General features: G+C 43.3%; 1 protein-coding gene across 1 annotated transcript; it reads left to right on the plus strand.

Annotated features, from left to right (window-relative positions):
• Positions 1-1,557: 1,557 nt before the first annotated feature.
• On the plus strand, positions 1,558-6,437 carry dhrs9 (dehydrogenase/reductase (SDR family) member 9). Its single transcript, XM_056289450.1, has 5 exons — positions 1,558-1,714; positions 2,864-3,183; positions 3,897-4,155; positions 4,271-4,434; positions 4,730-6,437. The coding sequence occupies exons 2-5, from the start codon at positions 2,871-2,873 to the stop codon at positions 4,951-4,953; spliced, it is 960 nt and encodes a 319-aa protein (XP_056145425.1). The 5' UTR covers positions 1,558-1,714; positions 2,864-2,870; the 3' UTR covers positions 4,954-6,437.
• The last annotated feature ends 7,747 nt before the right edge of the window (positions 6,438-14,184 follow it).

The raw sequence follows: 14,184 nt of genomic DNA on the forward strand, positions 1-14,184 counted from the left end.
GCTGAAAGGTGGGCAGCGACTCCGCTGTCCTGACATCAGTGGGGAGTTCATTCCACCACTGTGGGGCCAGGACAGAACAGAGCCGGGACCGGGTCGATCGGCAGCAGGAGCCTCTGAGCGACGGGGCAACCAGGTGTCCCGAGGCAGCAGAGCGAAGTGGTCAGGCGGGGGTGTAGGGCTTGACCATGGCCTGGAGATAGGAAGGAGTTGTTCCTTTCACTGCCCTGTAGGCTAGCACCTGAATCGCAAACTGGATGTGAGCAGCTCCTGGGAGCCAGTGTAGGGACATGAGAAGGGGAGGAGTGTGGGAGAACTTAGGGCGGTTGACCACCAGACGAGCTGCAGCTTTCTGAACAAGCTCCAGAGGTCTGATGGCCGACGCCGGGGTGCCAGCAAGGAGGGAGTTGCCGTAGTCCAGCCGGGAGATGACCAGAGCCTGGATGAGCACCTGTGCCGTCTCAGCGGTGAGGAATGGGCGAATCCTCCTGATGTTATAGAGGAGAAATCTGTAGGAGCGAGCAACCGATGCAACATTTGCAGCAAACGACAGTTGGTCGTCCAGGATCACACCCAGATTCCTCACAGTCCGAGTTGGCGTCACCACGGTGTTGTTAATGGTGATGGCCAGGTCTCGGTGCGGGCAACCTTTCCCCGGGAGGAACATCCGCTCTGTCTTGTCCAGATTGAGTTTCAGGTGGTGTGTCGCCATCCACTCCGAGATGCTAGTCAAGCACGCAGCAATGCGTAGTCACGGGCGACTACGTTAACCAGTTGACTAAAGGGTTCGACCCGCTAGCCAAGGGCCAGCGAGTCTATACATCCGTGATCGTTGCGATATTATGCCGTGGATACAGAATTTGACACAACACCCCTCTCCCCAGGCCAAATGAGTCTAGTCGGTGCCGATGCCACCCAACTGCCTGCCCGTGCTAACTTAATCAGTCTTATATTGATTCGTGTCATTTTGATATATCATGTTTTTATATTGTGACGTGGTTAAATAATGGACTTCTTAGACACCCTTTCAGAATTAACAAGTAAGCTTTTAATGACCGCAAGTCAGAACAGACACGAGTTGGTATGTGTCTTAGCTCCGCCCCTTTTCTTGGCCACCGAAGCAAACCCATCTATTTGCCTACTCTTTACCCTCATGGTGGGAAGTAGCACGTTATCTAATGTAACTTCTCTCATAACGTCCCCATCACCTTCCACCACATCGCCGCCGTCTGTGACAGACATGTCCGTTTTTAACATGTTCCATATCCCACAACATGACCAAAACGGCGACCGCCCCCGTTGCATTGTGGGTAATATGTGAATGAACCTCGGAGCAGAAACACTAGTAGAATTCGCCACAATATGTTCTCTATTCTAGCAAAGCTTAATTTTTGCGGTTAGTGCTTATCTATTTATGTATCCTGTCTGTTTTCTTCTCTCAGCATTCTTTTTAATCTGCGCACTATCAATAAGTATAAAGTGCATTGCACTTCCACGAAATGCGGTATGAAACGAAGACTGAGCGGTTGATTGGCTGTTACGGCCAAGCAGGTTTAAACGCCAAAGAGGGCGGAGGCGACGCCGGGCAGAGTAACCGCAGTCCACCCCAAAAGGAGAGCACGAAGAAGACGAACAGAACGACGACGACGAAGAAGAAGAAGAAGAAGAAGAAGAGTGCGGTCCCGGAATCGGCGGCGCTCACATCTCGGAACTTGGGGTAATAAGATTCACTTTTAAGGAGCTTCCGCCGCGTCCTCCCCGGTAAATCCCAGCTGGCCAGATGTTTGCGCGGGTTAAAGGTGAAACCGCAGAACAGTCGCGAAGTTGTGTGAGAAATGAAGGTAAAGTTGTAAGAGATCCCGCAGCTGCGACGTTCAAGTTGAGGGCTGACGTCAGTCTGCTGATAGGCTGGACCATGTGAGGCTGCAGGTCCAGGTCTTGGTCCTGGTCCTGGTCTGTTGACGCGTTGGTTGCCCAAAGCTGTGCAGAGCAGCTGGCCATTTCATCAAAATGCACTGAGAAACATTCCTGCTTTATTTCAGATTTTCACCAAAAAAGCAATAATAACCGCGATGTACCTGCTTTATTTCAGAGAGAAATAGTCTCTGTTCCAAATGTAGTTTCTCTCTGGAATATTCTAGACCTCAGACCTGAACTGGAAGAGAACCCGGTGCTTACCTTCCACATATCTGATTATGGATAAGGTTAAGGAAGTGACTTTTAAAATAATTCATCTTTCTTTCATCCCTCCCAATTTATTTCTAACAAGACATAAAAAGCACATTGATGTGGACTGCTCATTTCCTCAACTGGTCCAGAGGATTTAAGCCATTTTTATGTTGGCCTTGTACTTTGTGCTTTTTGGCAAGATGTCGGTACATTTATTTCCCAATATATTGATCCCGAATTTTCCCTTTCCTATGAAAACGTGTTGTTGTTTGGCTTCTTTACTTGTAATTCAGGCGAAGCAAATCAATATTTTATCATCAATTCGATTTTTATTACTTGCAAAATCACACTGATAAATCTAAGTCGTCCAATCATAAACCATCCTTTTTTTAATTTTCGAAAATGAAATCAAACAATACGTTACACCGATTCTATATTCTAAAAATAAGGAAAGCTATTGAAACCATAGATGTATGTACCGCTTATAAGATTTTTGTGAGCTGATTTGTGATTTCTGTTAATGTTCTGACCCCCGGGCACTATCTGTTTTTTGTGTTTACTGCATAAAAAATAAAAATAATAATAAAAAATGTGCATACACCATTAAAAAAAAAAGTTGATCATTTCATTATAGATTGTTGTCATTTACCCGTCAAGATGTTTAACAGCACTTTGCGTCACGTCATCTGTTTCATAGCCAAGACATGTTGGTTTATATCCTCGGCCTGGCGGCTGTGTGGTTCTTGTATCGGTGGTGCAAGGAAACCCTCAGAGTGCCCCACCAGTCAGAGAGACACGTCTACATCACGGGCTGTGACTCGGGGTTCGGTCGTCTCCTGGCCACACACCTGGACAAGCTGGGTTTCTGTGTGATCGCAGGCTGTTATACCGAGAAAGGAGAGGATGAGCTGAAGAAGATCTCCTCTGACAGACTGACAGCCATCCACCTGGATGTCACCGACTCTCAAAGTGTCAGCAAAGTAGCATCCGTCATCAAGACTTTAGTTGGAGAGAAGGGTGAGTGAGTTTTGCTATGGAGTTAGCCCAAACTATCGACACTTTTCAGTTGTTGACTTGTATTTTATGGATGATATGGAAAATGAATATTATCATGATAATCATATAGGATCTTAAATTTTATCAGAATATCTGCTGCATATGCAAATGTACCGTGTTTAAGAATCCAGCTGTGATTCATCACATTGAACTGTTTGGTAATATAAAGTATAATATGAAACCCAAAACTAGTTTTCAAATAATAGTCTGTCTTGATATTTCAGACCTCGGTATGTGAGAGTTTTTAGATAATAGATTCTCTTGATCATTAATTCTGACAACAAAATTGTGTCTCATGATGTAACAGTATCCAAACTCACCCCAACTCAACACAAATCCTATGCACTGAGAAACTATAAATGGTAATATTAGCCCAGCCCTACTGGTATCATATTTACTCTAAGAACTGAATACCATCCAAAAGAGTTTTTGTTTTTGTTTTTTTTATTCTGGCGTGAAACAATACCAGGGGTGTAGCTTAAAGTGAAGTTCTTAATTCCTCTACAAGAACGAATCAGGTTGATGTTGTCACATGTAAACATTTCGTTATATTACATAGCATCCCAACTCATCTAAAGGCTGTTATATCATTACATGGTCTGAACACAGTAGCACACAAGTATTGTTTGATGAGTTTGTCATGTCATGTTTATCTTGTGGGTTTGGTGCTGCAGGTCTGTGGGCTGTTGTCAACAATGCTGGAATCGCTTTGCCTTCTGCTCCCACCGACTGGCTCACCATAGAGGACTACAAGGCTATGTTAGCAGTCAATCTGCACGGTGTAATTGATGTCACCTTAAGTGTAGTGCCTTTAATCAAGAAAGCCAAAGGCAGGGTAGTGAATGTTGCCAGTGTGTTCGGGCGAATCAGCCCAGTTGGTGGGCCCTACTGTGTCTCCAAGTATGGAGTGGAAGCCTTCAATGACAGCCTACGGTGAGAGGAGCTGCTGTAGTATCATACTGTACTGTAGATTTTTTCACTTAATTTTATCCAAATGATATATAATACAAGTTCATGACTTACAACAATCTTTTTTATGTGTTTTTAGGATTAACATGGCGCCATTTGGAGTCAAAGTCCTATGCATTGAACCTGGATTCTTCAAAACAAATATCTCTGACGTTTCACTCTTAAAAAAAAATCTTGAAGCACTTTGGGCTAGATTACCTCAGGATGTGAAAGATGACTATGGACACGGTTTCTTGAATCTAAGTAAGTTCCGATGACGTTTCTGTCATTTGCAACCTATGATTAAAAAAAAAATATTTTTTTTTACAAATGCATGCACTTAGTGTCATAACACGCTAAAGACATATACACATGTATGTAAATGAATCAGATTACATTTAATTTGTGCCTCATTTACTGTGTCTCATGCAGGAAAAAAATTAAGATGTAGATTCAGAGCAGAAATTTTCACTATGTTGAGTTTGCATTCGAAGATATAGCCTGATATCAAATGTTTGTCAACAACACCATATTGATAGAGGCAGTGTTTCTCTTCCAGTGTTTGAAAAGATGGAGGAATCGTTTGCCCGCTTGCTAGATGGCGACATAATGAAGGTGGTCAGCTGTATGGAGCACGCCGTCTCTGCTGTCTACCCCCGCACTCGCTACTCTCCTGGATGGGACGCCAAGCTCCTCTGGTTACCCTTGTCCTATATGCCAACCTGCATCTCAGACAGACTTTTTATAAAGAATATGGTCAAGCCAAAAGCATCTGTGCTCTAGTTGTTACCCTACCAATTCATTTTCAAGGTAAAGTCATGACTAGATGCAGTGATCTGTTACATTTTACTATCGACAGTAACAAATAAATGATTTAAAAAAAAACTCCTTTTGGTTCTCTTGTGCATTTAACAAGACTAACACCTTTACATTTGCCCTTGCATGCATATGAGTCTCTATGTGCACTTTGGTTTAATAGCTGAGTTATGACCTGTGTTTGTTAATTTATAGGGAAGTTTGTGTGGTTGTGCAACTGGCTGTAATATCATTGACTTGTGTTTTTGCCCTCTGCCACAGTTTCACAATTCTTAGGTTAACGTGACATCGTAACGACCATTTGTCATAAAAACTAACAGCCATTATTTCTCCATGACCATCTTTGACAGTAATATTATTTTCATAATGCTCCTCGAGCCTGCTGTTAAGATTCCTCCAGTTCTCTTTGTTTGTGTGAAGCGTAAGCATTTAAAATCTATGTTGTGCAATTATTAGCCTGAAGATTGATAGCGGAGAATTATCAGTTTCCAGTGGCTTTTGGGTAAAAGGTATCAGAGCTAATGGTCATAAGACATTGTAGTTAACTGCGCAATCATGTTTAGCAAATCTTTATCTATGCTGTTGATGCACACAAGGGACCTTTGACACTACAACCAAGTCCCGTCAGCCAACACTTGGAATATGCAGGATCTCTTCACTGCCTCTATACATTAATGTATGCAGTTATCTACATAAATATTATTTTTCCTTTTTGACGCAAAGGACACATCCTCCTCTTTGAGTACTGTAGCCATGGTATGTCTGGTTAACTTTTCAGATATTTGGACAACAAACTTAAAGTCACTTTACTATAACTGATGTTTAAAATTATGCAGCCTGATCTGATTATGTGAATGAGCATTTTGCATTTTTGAAGTGTCTTTTCTGTTACTATGTTACTCTCACTTGTGCTTATTTTCATAGAGGATGAAAATAAGGAACAACAGGACTAATTTTGTGATTTATTTCCAAAACTTTCTGCACACATTTTTCTTAGGTGTGCCGCTGTGCCATCTGGTGGCCAGCTTATCATTTTTAAGAGAAGAATCATAAGAATATTAAATTTGCCTTGCAAGGTTTTATATTCCAGAAATGTGGTGGGTTGCTCACATGGGAGACTTAAGACATAACAGAGATACATGCATGGATCTTGGTTGACTTGTAAAAGAAAATTTTGCATATATACTGTACATATAAGCGTGGGTATAAACACATCCTGCTCATATCGACAACTAAATGTATTTCTTCAGCTCAGTTTAGTGCTTCACCGTCCCACATGGGAAATTTGTCTTGCAGCATGACATAATAATGCACACAACAAGCTCAAATGACAAAACATAAATAACAACCGATAAAACAAAATAAGTAAAACACCAAAAACAACAGTTATGGAGCAAGACTGAACAGACCGATACAGGTTTCACGTGAAATTCCATTACATTAATTCCATTCCAACTCTACATGAACTGATATCCCTGCGTTTTGTGTGGGAAAAGTTAATGGAAGTGAATCACAATAAAAACCTGATTTGTGTAGAAGTTGCATTGCTTGCAAAAGTGTTTCAGTGCCTTGGGTGCAAAATTGAAATCCTGCAACGGTGCAAAAGCTGTATATAATTGGATGGATGAGGGGGAACTGGATGACAGATCTTAAGTCATACTGTGAAAATTAAGAAATTAATTCATTCTTTTTTTTTCAGTAACTAATCAAAAGATATCTAACCCATATGGGTTTACAAGATGCTTCAAGGATTATATTATTATTATTATTATTATTATTATTATTATATCAGAGTGAGACCATCATATAACACAGGCAGGAAATCACAGATAAGCACACAAAGGCAAGGAGTTGTAGATTTAAACAAAAATTATTTACGCTTCCAGGCTTGAGAAGCAAAGACAAACTAGAGGGGTGGACTTATTAGGGGAATACAGGGGCAGAAAAAAACCCCCATGTTTTCCCTGCCATTATAAGACTTTTGCGCAGCACCCAAGGCAAGTTTTTGATATGCAGCGCTCGAGCTGAAATACAGTGCATCTGGAAAGTATTCACTCCCCTTCACTTTCCCCACATTTCGTTATGTTACAGCCTTATTCCAAAATGGATTAAATTCCTTTTTTTCCTCATCAATCTACATACAATACCCCATAAAAAGCGAAAAAAGGTTTTGTAGAAATTTTTGCAAATTTGTTAAAAATAAAAAACTGAAATATTGCATGTACATAAGTATTCACACCCTTTACTCAGTACTTGGTTGAGGCACCCTTGGCAGCGATTACAGCCTCAAGTCTTCTTGGGTATGAAGCTACAAGCTTGGCACACCTATATTCGGGGTATTTCTCCCATTCTTCTCTGCAGATCCTCTCGAGCTCTGTAAGGTTAGATGGGGAGCGTCGCTGCACAGCTATTTTCAGGCCTCTCCAGAGATGTTCAATGGGGTTCAAGTCTGGGCTCTGGCTGGGCCACTCAAGGACATTCACAGACCCGAAGCCCCTCCTTCGTTGTCTAGGCTGTGTGCTTAGGGTCGTTGTCGTGTTGATAGGTAAACCTTCGCCCCAGTCTGAGGTCCTGAGCACTCTGGAGCAGGTTTTCATCAAGGATCTCTCTGTACTTTGCTCCATTCATCTTTCCCTCGATCCTGACTAGTCTCCCAGTTCCTGCCGCTGAAGAACATCCCCACAGCATGATGCTGCCACCACCATGCTTCACTGTAGGGATGGTATTAGCAAGGTGATGAGAGGTGCCTGGTGTCCTCCAGACGTGACGTTTGGCATTCAGGCCAAAGAGTTCAATCTTGGTTTCATCAGACCAGAGAATCTTGTTTCTCCTGGTCTGAGAGTCCTTTAGGTGCTTTCTGGCAAACTCCAAGCGGGCTGTCATGTGCCTTTTACTGAGCAGAGGCTTCCGTCTGGCCACTCTACCATAAAGGCCTGATTGGTGGAGTGCTGCAGAGATGGTTGTCCTTCTGGAAGGTTCTCCCATCTCCACAGAGGAACGCTGGAGCTCTGTCAGAGTGACCATCGGGTTCTTGGTCACCTCCCTGACCAAGGCCTTTCTACCCTGATTGCTCAGTTTGGCTTGGCGGCCAGCTCTAGGAAGAGTCCTGGTGGATCCAAACTTCTTCCATTTATGAATGATGGAGACCACTGTGCTCTTCGGGACCTTCAAAGCTGTAGACATTTTTTTGTACCCTTCCCCAGATCTGTGCCTTGATACAATCCTGTCTCGGAGGTCCAGAGACAATTCCTTTGACTTCATGGCTTGGTTTCTGCTCTGACATGCACTGTCAACAGTGGGACCTTATATAGACAGGTGTGTGCCTTTCCAAATCATGTCCCATCAATTGAATTTAGTACAGATGGACTCAAATCAAGATGTAGAAACATCTCAAGGATGATCAGTGGAAACAGGATGAACCTGAGCTCAATTTTGAGTGTCATAGCAAAGGGTGTGAATACTTATGTACATGCAATATTCCAGTTTTTTATTTTTAATAAATTTGCAAAAATTTCTACAAAACCTTTTTCAATTTGTCATTATGGGGTATTGTGTGTAGATTGATGAGAAAAAAAGGAATTTAATCCATTTTGGAATAAGGCTGTAACATAACAAAATGTGGGGAAAGTGAAGGGGTGTGAATACTTTCCGGATGCACTGTATCTATGATAAAACGTACCTCAGACTCTCCTGCTATCAAGTGTCCTTTCAGAAAAGAAAAAAAAAGTCAAAAGACTAGCGCAGTGCAGTCAGGTGTGTGCAGATCTCTGCCAGGCGTGGTATCTCACCTTCACCAGTGCTTGGACAAACTACCCCTTTTTTGCCGACGGGTAGAAAAGAAATACATGCACACAAAAACCAGTGTTTTTGTTTGTTTTTGGGAGTTTTTTGTTTTGTTTTGTTTTGGTTTTTTGCCTTGGTAAGAATTTTGCACAGTGCCCAAGTTGTCTGAATGGGAAATATGGGGGGAAAATGTATATGCAGCGCTCAAGCTAAAAGAATCTACCTAAAAACATTTTGCCTGTCAGTCTGGATGTGCAGCGTCCTAGGCGGACCTTTGCAAGAATACAACCAAGTCTGACATGAAATAACAGAGCTCAGGCTATCAAATATGTTTAACTGTCGCGGTTTCGTGATATAACATGAATCAAGGTGAATGGCTGCTCTGCTGATTGACTTTAATTTATAAGAAAACATAGCTCAGCCACGGGAAATCTTTGATTGTTGCTACTGCGATGATTTCCAGCCCTGACTGATTAATCCTACTGCTGAAATTGTATCTTTATAGCTCTAACTTTGGAGACTATGACACTTCCGTGTGGCGCTGAGGTGAATAAGGCGAATTATTTTTGGTTCATCCAGTGTTCCTCCAGTTCTCCTGTGCTGAGATCAGCAGTGAATAATTTATTGGCTTGCAAAATACGATCGACTTCTTGTTTACTTTCAAGACTCATACCCAAATGACAATAATTATAATAATAACAACAACAATAATAACAATAATCCTCAAAGATGGCACAGACCCAGGTCAATTCCAGGAAACCAACTACAAAGACACAACAAGGCCGCCACATACCTGCACTGGAACATCTGCAAAATTCAACATCAACACAAAAGAAAAGTGGTACAAGCACGAGCCCCAAACAGTAACAGAAAAACATATCTGGGAATGTTCTCATTCATCCAGGTCAGGGTTATCCAAAGGAATTGAATCGAGTGCAACTGGACTTGGTATATATCCGTGAAGACGTTTCGCCTCTCATCCAAGAGGCTTCCTCAGTTCGTGCCTTTCTGACTAGACCAAGCTGGTCTGACTAGTCTGACCGAAAGGATTGTTGAGTAGCCTAATAGTGATCAGTGATAGCTGCTAACTAATGTTTAGCATCCCGGCGCGTAAACGGATTAGCTCACAGCTCAGATCAGGATGAGCCTACACCACGTCCAGGGGCGCGGGAAGGTATTTTGAGTGGGGGTGCTGAGGTGCCCTCTACCTAAGCTAGTATTCATTTGCCAAGGAAATATCCCCCCCCCCCAGTCTTGCTCACACATGCACAGTGGCGCAACGACGGACCCCAGTGCACTCGTACAGTATAACTAAGCACACACACACACACACACACACACACTACAAAGACGCAACGTTAAATATTTTACCAACAATGTGTTGGAGTTTACAGTCCAATGAGAGGTGAAAGGAAGGGAAGCTGTCCAGAACTCATGTTAGCGCTCTGGCACGGATGCAGTAATGTAAACAGCTACACTGTCAATCACGTGACACACACGCATGCCCATCATCTGACACACCAAAGTCCCATATCGGTTACGCACACAAACACCTCTTTTTCACGACAACACTGCTAGCCGAAAACATGCCGTTAACACAGACACAGGATATCCATTAGGCCTACATTAGGAACAGTCTGCACTGCAATAGCAATAATGTGAACTTGCCTTTCCTGCTAGTTATTATGAATGTCAGTTAAAGTATGCCACCCAGCTCATAGCATTGCCAATTCCTGGCTACATACACAGCCTACTAAAAACATGACACTGACTATTACACACATTCTGCACGGCGGCAGCAATAACCAAAAATGAATAATAACGCATGTCAGTCTTACCTATTTGAAGACTCCAAATGTGGACTTCATCAGTGGCTGAATGTCCATCCGATCAAGAATGTCACTGTGGACGTGCAAGTAAAGTCAGGTGTGTTGAGTCATCTCTGAGTCATGTTGTTCCGTAGCCACGTTTTGAGGCGGTGATGGGTGGAGAACAACTGCTCAGAGGAAGCGGCGGAGACAGGTGGACATAGGCAAAGTTCAATAAACATTTCCACCTCTGTCAGTAGTTCTCTTGTTTGAGGATGCAATGCTTCGACAAATCCAGCAACATCTTGAGCGGACTTGACTCCTTTTGTCTTGGAGAGCTCACCCATCAATGTGAGCTGCATATGTAGACGAGATTTGTCAATCTGATCGGGGAGCTGTGCAGCATTGATCTCATTCCACTCAGGGTAGGCTGCATTTGCGGCATTGGTAAGAGTCTGCTCTCTCAGGGCAGCGACTTGCAGTCCTTCTTGGTCGAATCGGCGATCTAGCTCAGTTGTCACAAGATCAAAGGCCTCATAGAACTCACGCCGCCATTGCTGCTCTCCTACATCAGTCACGATGGCCTCAGCCTTCTCTGTATCCCTTAGACTGGCAGGGGTGGTTCTGCTGGTTCGTGGAGGAAGGGGCATTTGAAGATTGTTTTTTTTCTGCACAAGCCTCCACTTTGGCGGTCATCTCCTGGACAACTCCATCTTCTCGCAGTGCATGCATGCGCTGTTGTAGCGCAGTCAAACACTCCAGTGCGCCCTTCGCACTTGCCTTCTCATTTTGGAGAGTTCTGGCTACAGTCTCGCACGGTCCAAAAAGAGCCCCACAGCTCAAAAGGCCAAAGTATGTTCTTGCTTTTGTAGCTTGTTTGTATAGACCAGGTATTTTCGCCTGCGTATCTCCCCTTACGGTCTTGTCTTGCTCTAGCACCTTCAGTGTCTCCAAAAGGGCTGTATATGAGGAGCAAATCCACGAAACAGCCCTTGTGCGCACAACCCATCGAGTCGGGCATAATGACAGCAAGTTGCAGACCACCTCATCACTACCAAACATAGACTGGAACAGCGTCTTACGCTTTGAGGACTCCCCTATCACCACTGAGACATTCCGCACAAAGTGTAGCGTGTCTGCAACAACGCCAACTCCCCTCGCCACTTCTTGTAACAGCAGATCTAGTGAATGGTTACTGCAGTGCACATAAGAGTGGATTTGGACACTGCTCTTTCAGTTTTGCTTGCACGCCTGAGATGCGGCCTGACATATTAGCAGTGCCATCGAAGCAAAATCCCTTTAGACGTTCCAGTGGCAAATTCAAGCGCACAAAAACATCTTTAATGCGGGAAAAACGTGTTTCTCCAGTTGAATCAGGCGCATTATAAAACCCGAGGAAAACATTCACTGCCTCGAGTTTTGAATCCACATATTGCAGACTACAGGAAAACTGCTCTGTTGTACTCGCATCGGTGGTCGCATCTGCGGTTAAACCATAGAAATAATGCTCTCTCGCTTTGGACACGATTCTTCTTTGAAGAGCATGGGCAAATATTTCCAGTATTTCATTTTGAATCGTGTCCGACATCCAGTTGTCTCTTCCCTGTAGCCACTCGCGGCATTTAGGCAAATCATATGTCCTCTCCATCATTAGTTTCCAAAGCACACCATCTCCATTATTATGGCCTCTGAACAGAAGCCCTTCACTGCCGAGGAGTCTTGTTGATCTAAATATCAGTTCCAAGACAGGTCTGGCAGGTTTTTTTGCTCTTTCTCAGCACTCTCCGACAGTAGAGCATTAACTGGAGTGTTGTTGAGCGAAGCATTCTCACCGATCCTGAATGTATGTCTGACACGCCATGCTGGCTAACCTTTGTGGTTGCTTTACGCCAGTTACAAAAGCCTCCCACTGTGAATGAACCTGTCTTTCTATCGTGGTGTCTTAATCCCTTCTCTGCGGCTTTGCAGCAGGTGAAGCAAAGAACGGTGTCTCTCTCCGTGACATAGTGCAACCATTTCCACCTGTTAAACCAGCTTTTTTGAAATGACCACTGGAGGGTCTCTGTTCCAATTCTCCTCCCAGGAAAACGCAGGTCTGGTCGACAGGGCTCGTCAGATCCTCTCACACTCGCGTTAGCTGGGCGGCCTGGCCTGGAACATGTAGCTGCTGAGCCTGCTGAGTCCTGCCGGTCTGTGTTTGCTAATGTAACCCACATGATTACATGTACCCTGTGACGTATTCTTCTAGAGTGCCCTCTGCAAGACCATACAGTGTTTAGACGCATGCAGAGACTGATGCGGTTTAGAGGGGGAGAATGTAACCCACATGATTACATGTACCCTGTGACGTATGTAAGTTCCACGAGTAGCCTCTAGGAGGCACACGAGCTACAGAGTTTAAACCATACAAACAACCGTCAACAATAGAGAAGAGAAATACGGATATTTAGAAATACGGACAACTTTGACTATGGATACTTGAATTATTGATATTTGAACTACGGATATTTGAGCTACAGGACATTTGAACTACGACAAAAAAGATCCCTCCCACGAAGCTTCCTTGATGATCTCCTATTGAAGGAAGAAGGAAGACTCTTTTCTCTTGTGTTTTGTACGCTGCTGGAATCCTGACTGGTTTTTTTAGTACCCCAAACAACCCCCCTTGCTACACCTTTTGGAACCCTTGGATACCCCCTTTGGATTGCCCCCATCATCGCCCTGGATTTGGATTCATCATCATCGCCTCTACATTAACTTGCCCCTGTGATTGTGGTAGGATCTGGACATTGCACCTTGCACAGATTGGAAGACTGATTCATTCCCCCTTTTCTTTTCTTTATTATTTTCTTTGAGTGCACTCATACTTTATTTTGGATTATTTTCTTTAATTTGTTAGTGTAGAATATGGCTGCATAAGTAATATATTAGAAGGGTATAAAATAGAATATAGATAGATATAGACAATAAATAGAATATTAGGAAGAACTTTTAAAAAGTATAATAGAGTAATATATATATATATATATAACACATCTAATTTAGTATTGATATTGAAATAACTTTACTTGAACTGCTGAAATAAATTGGTTTTTTTATTGTAAACTATACCCACGAGTGTGTGTGTTGTCTTTGGGGTGAGTACTAGAATCTGGTCTAGAAAAAAACCTACACCAATCTCCACTGAACTTAGACATTAGACTGTAAACTGTCCCTGCGCAAGCATAGGCCCATTCCCCTGTCGTGCAGGTTACACTAACATTAGCTCTTGGGTGTTAGCAGCCGCTGACCCGCTAGCTACACTGTCTGCACTGCTAATGGCCTCCTGGTGATCGTCAGTGGGGACAGTAGAAGTGGGCCTAGGTGCTGCTGCTTCAGCAGCATCTTCTACCTCGGTCATCCTTGCCGTTTTCGCATTTTTAGAATTGAAAAGGTCTAAGATTCGTTTTTGCGCCATGTTGTTAAGTTACCTCGTCCGACGGCCGTTTGCCAATCAATGCCTCGTGACTGAGCGTTTGTATCAACATCAAAGTGACACCGCCGTGAACCCGTGGGTCTGTGATCACTAAAAACTAACAGACACGTTTTGATTTTTAACATGTTTTCT

This window comes from Lampris incognitus, chromosome 11 (assembly GCF_029633865.1).
Source record: "Lampris incognitus isolate fLamInc1 chromosome 11, fLamInc1.hap2, whole genome shotgun sequence".
Lineage (NCBI taxonomy): Eukaryota > Metazoa > Chordata > Actinopteri > Lampriformes > Lampridae > Lampris > Lampris incognitus.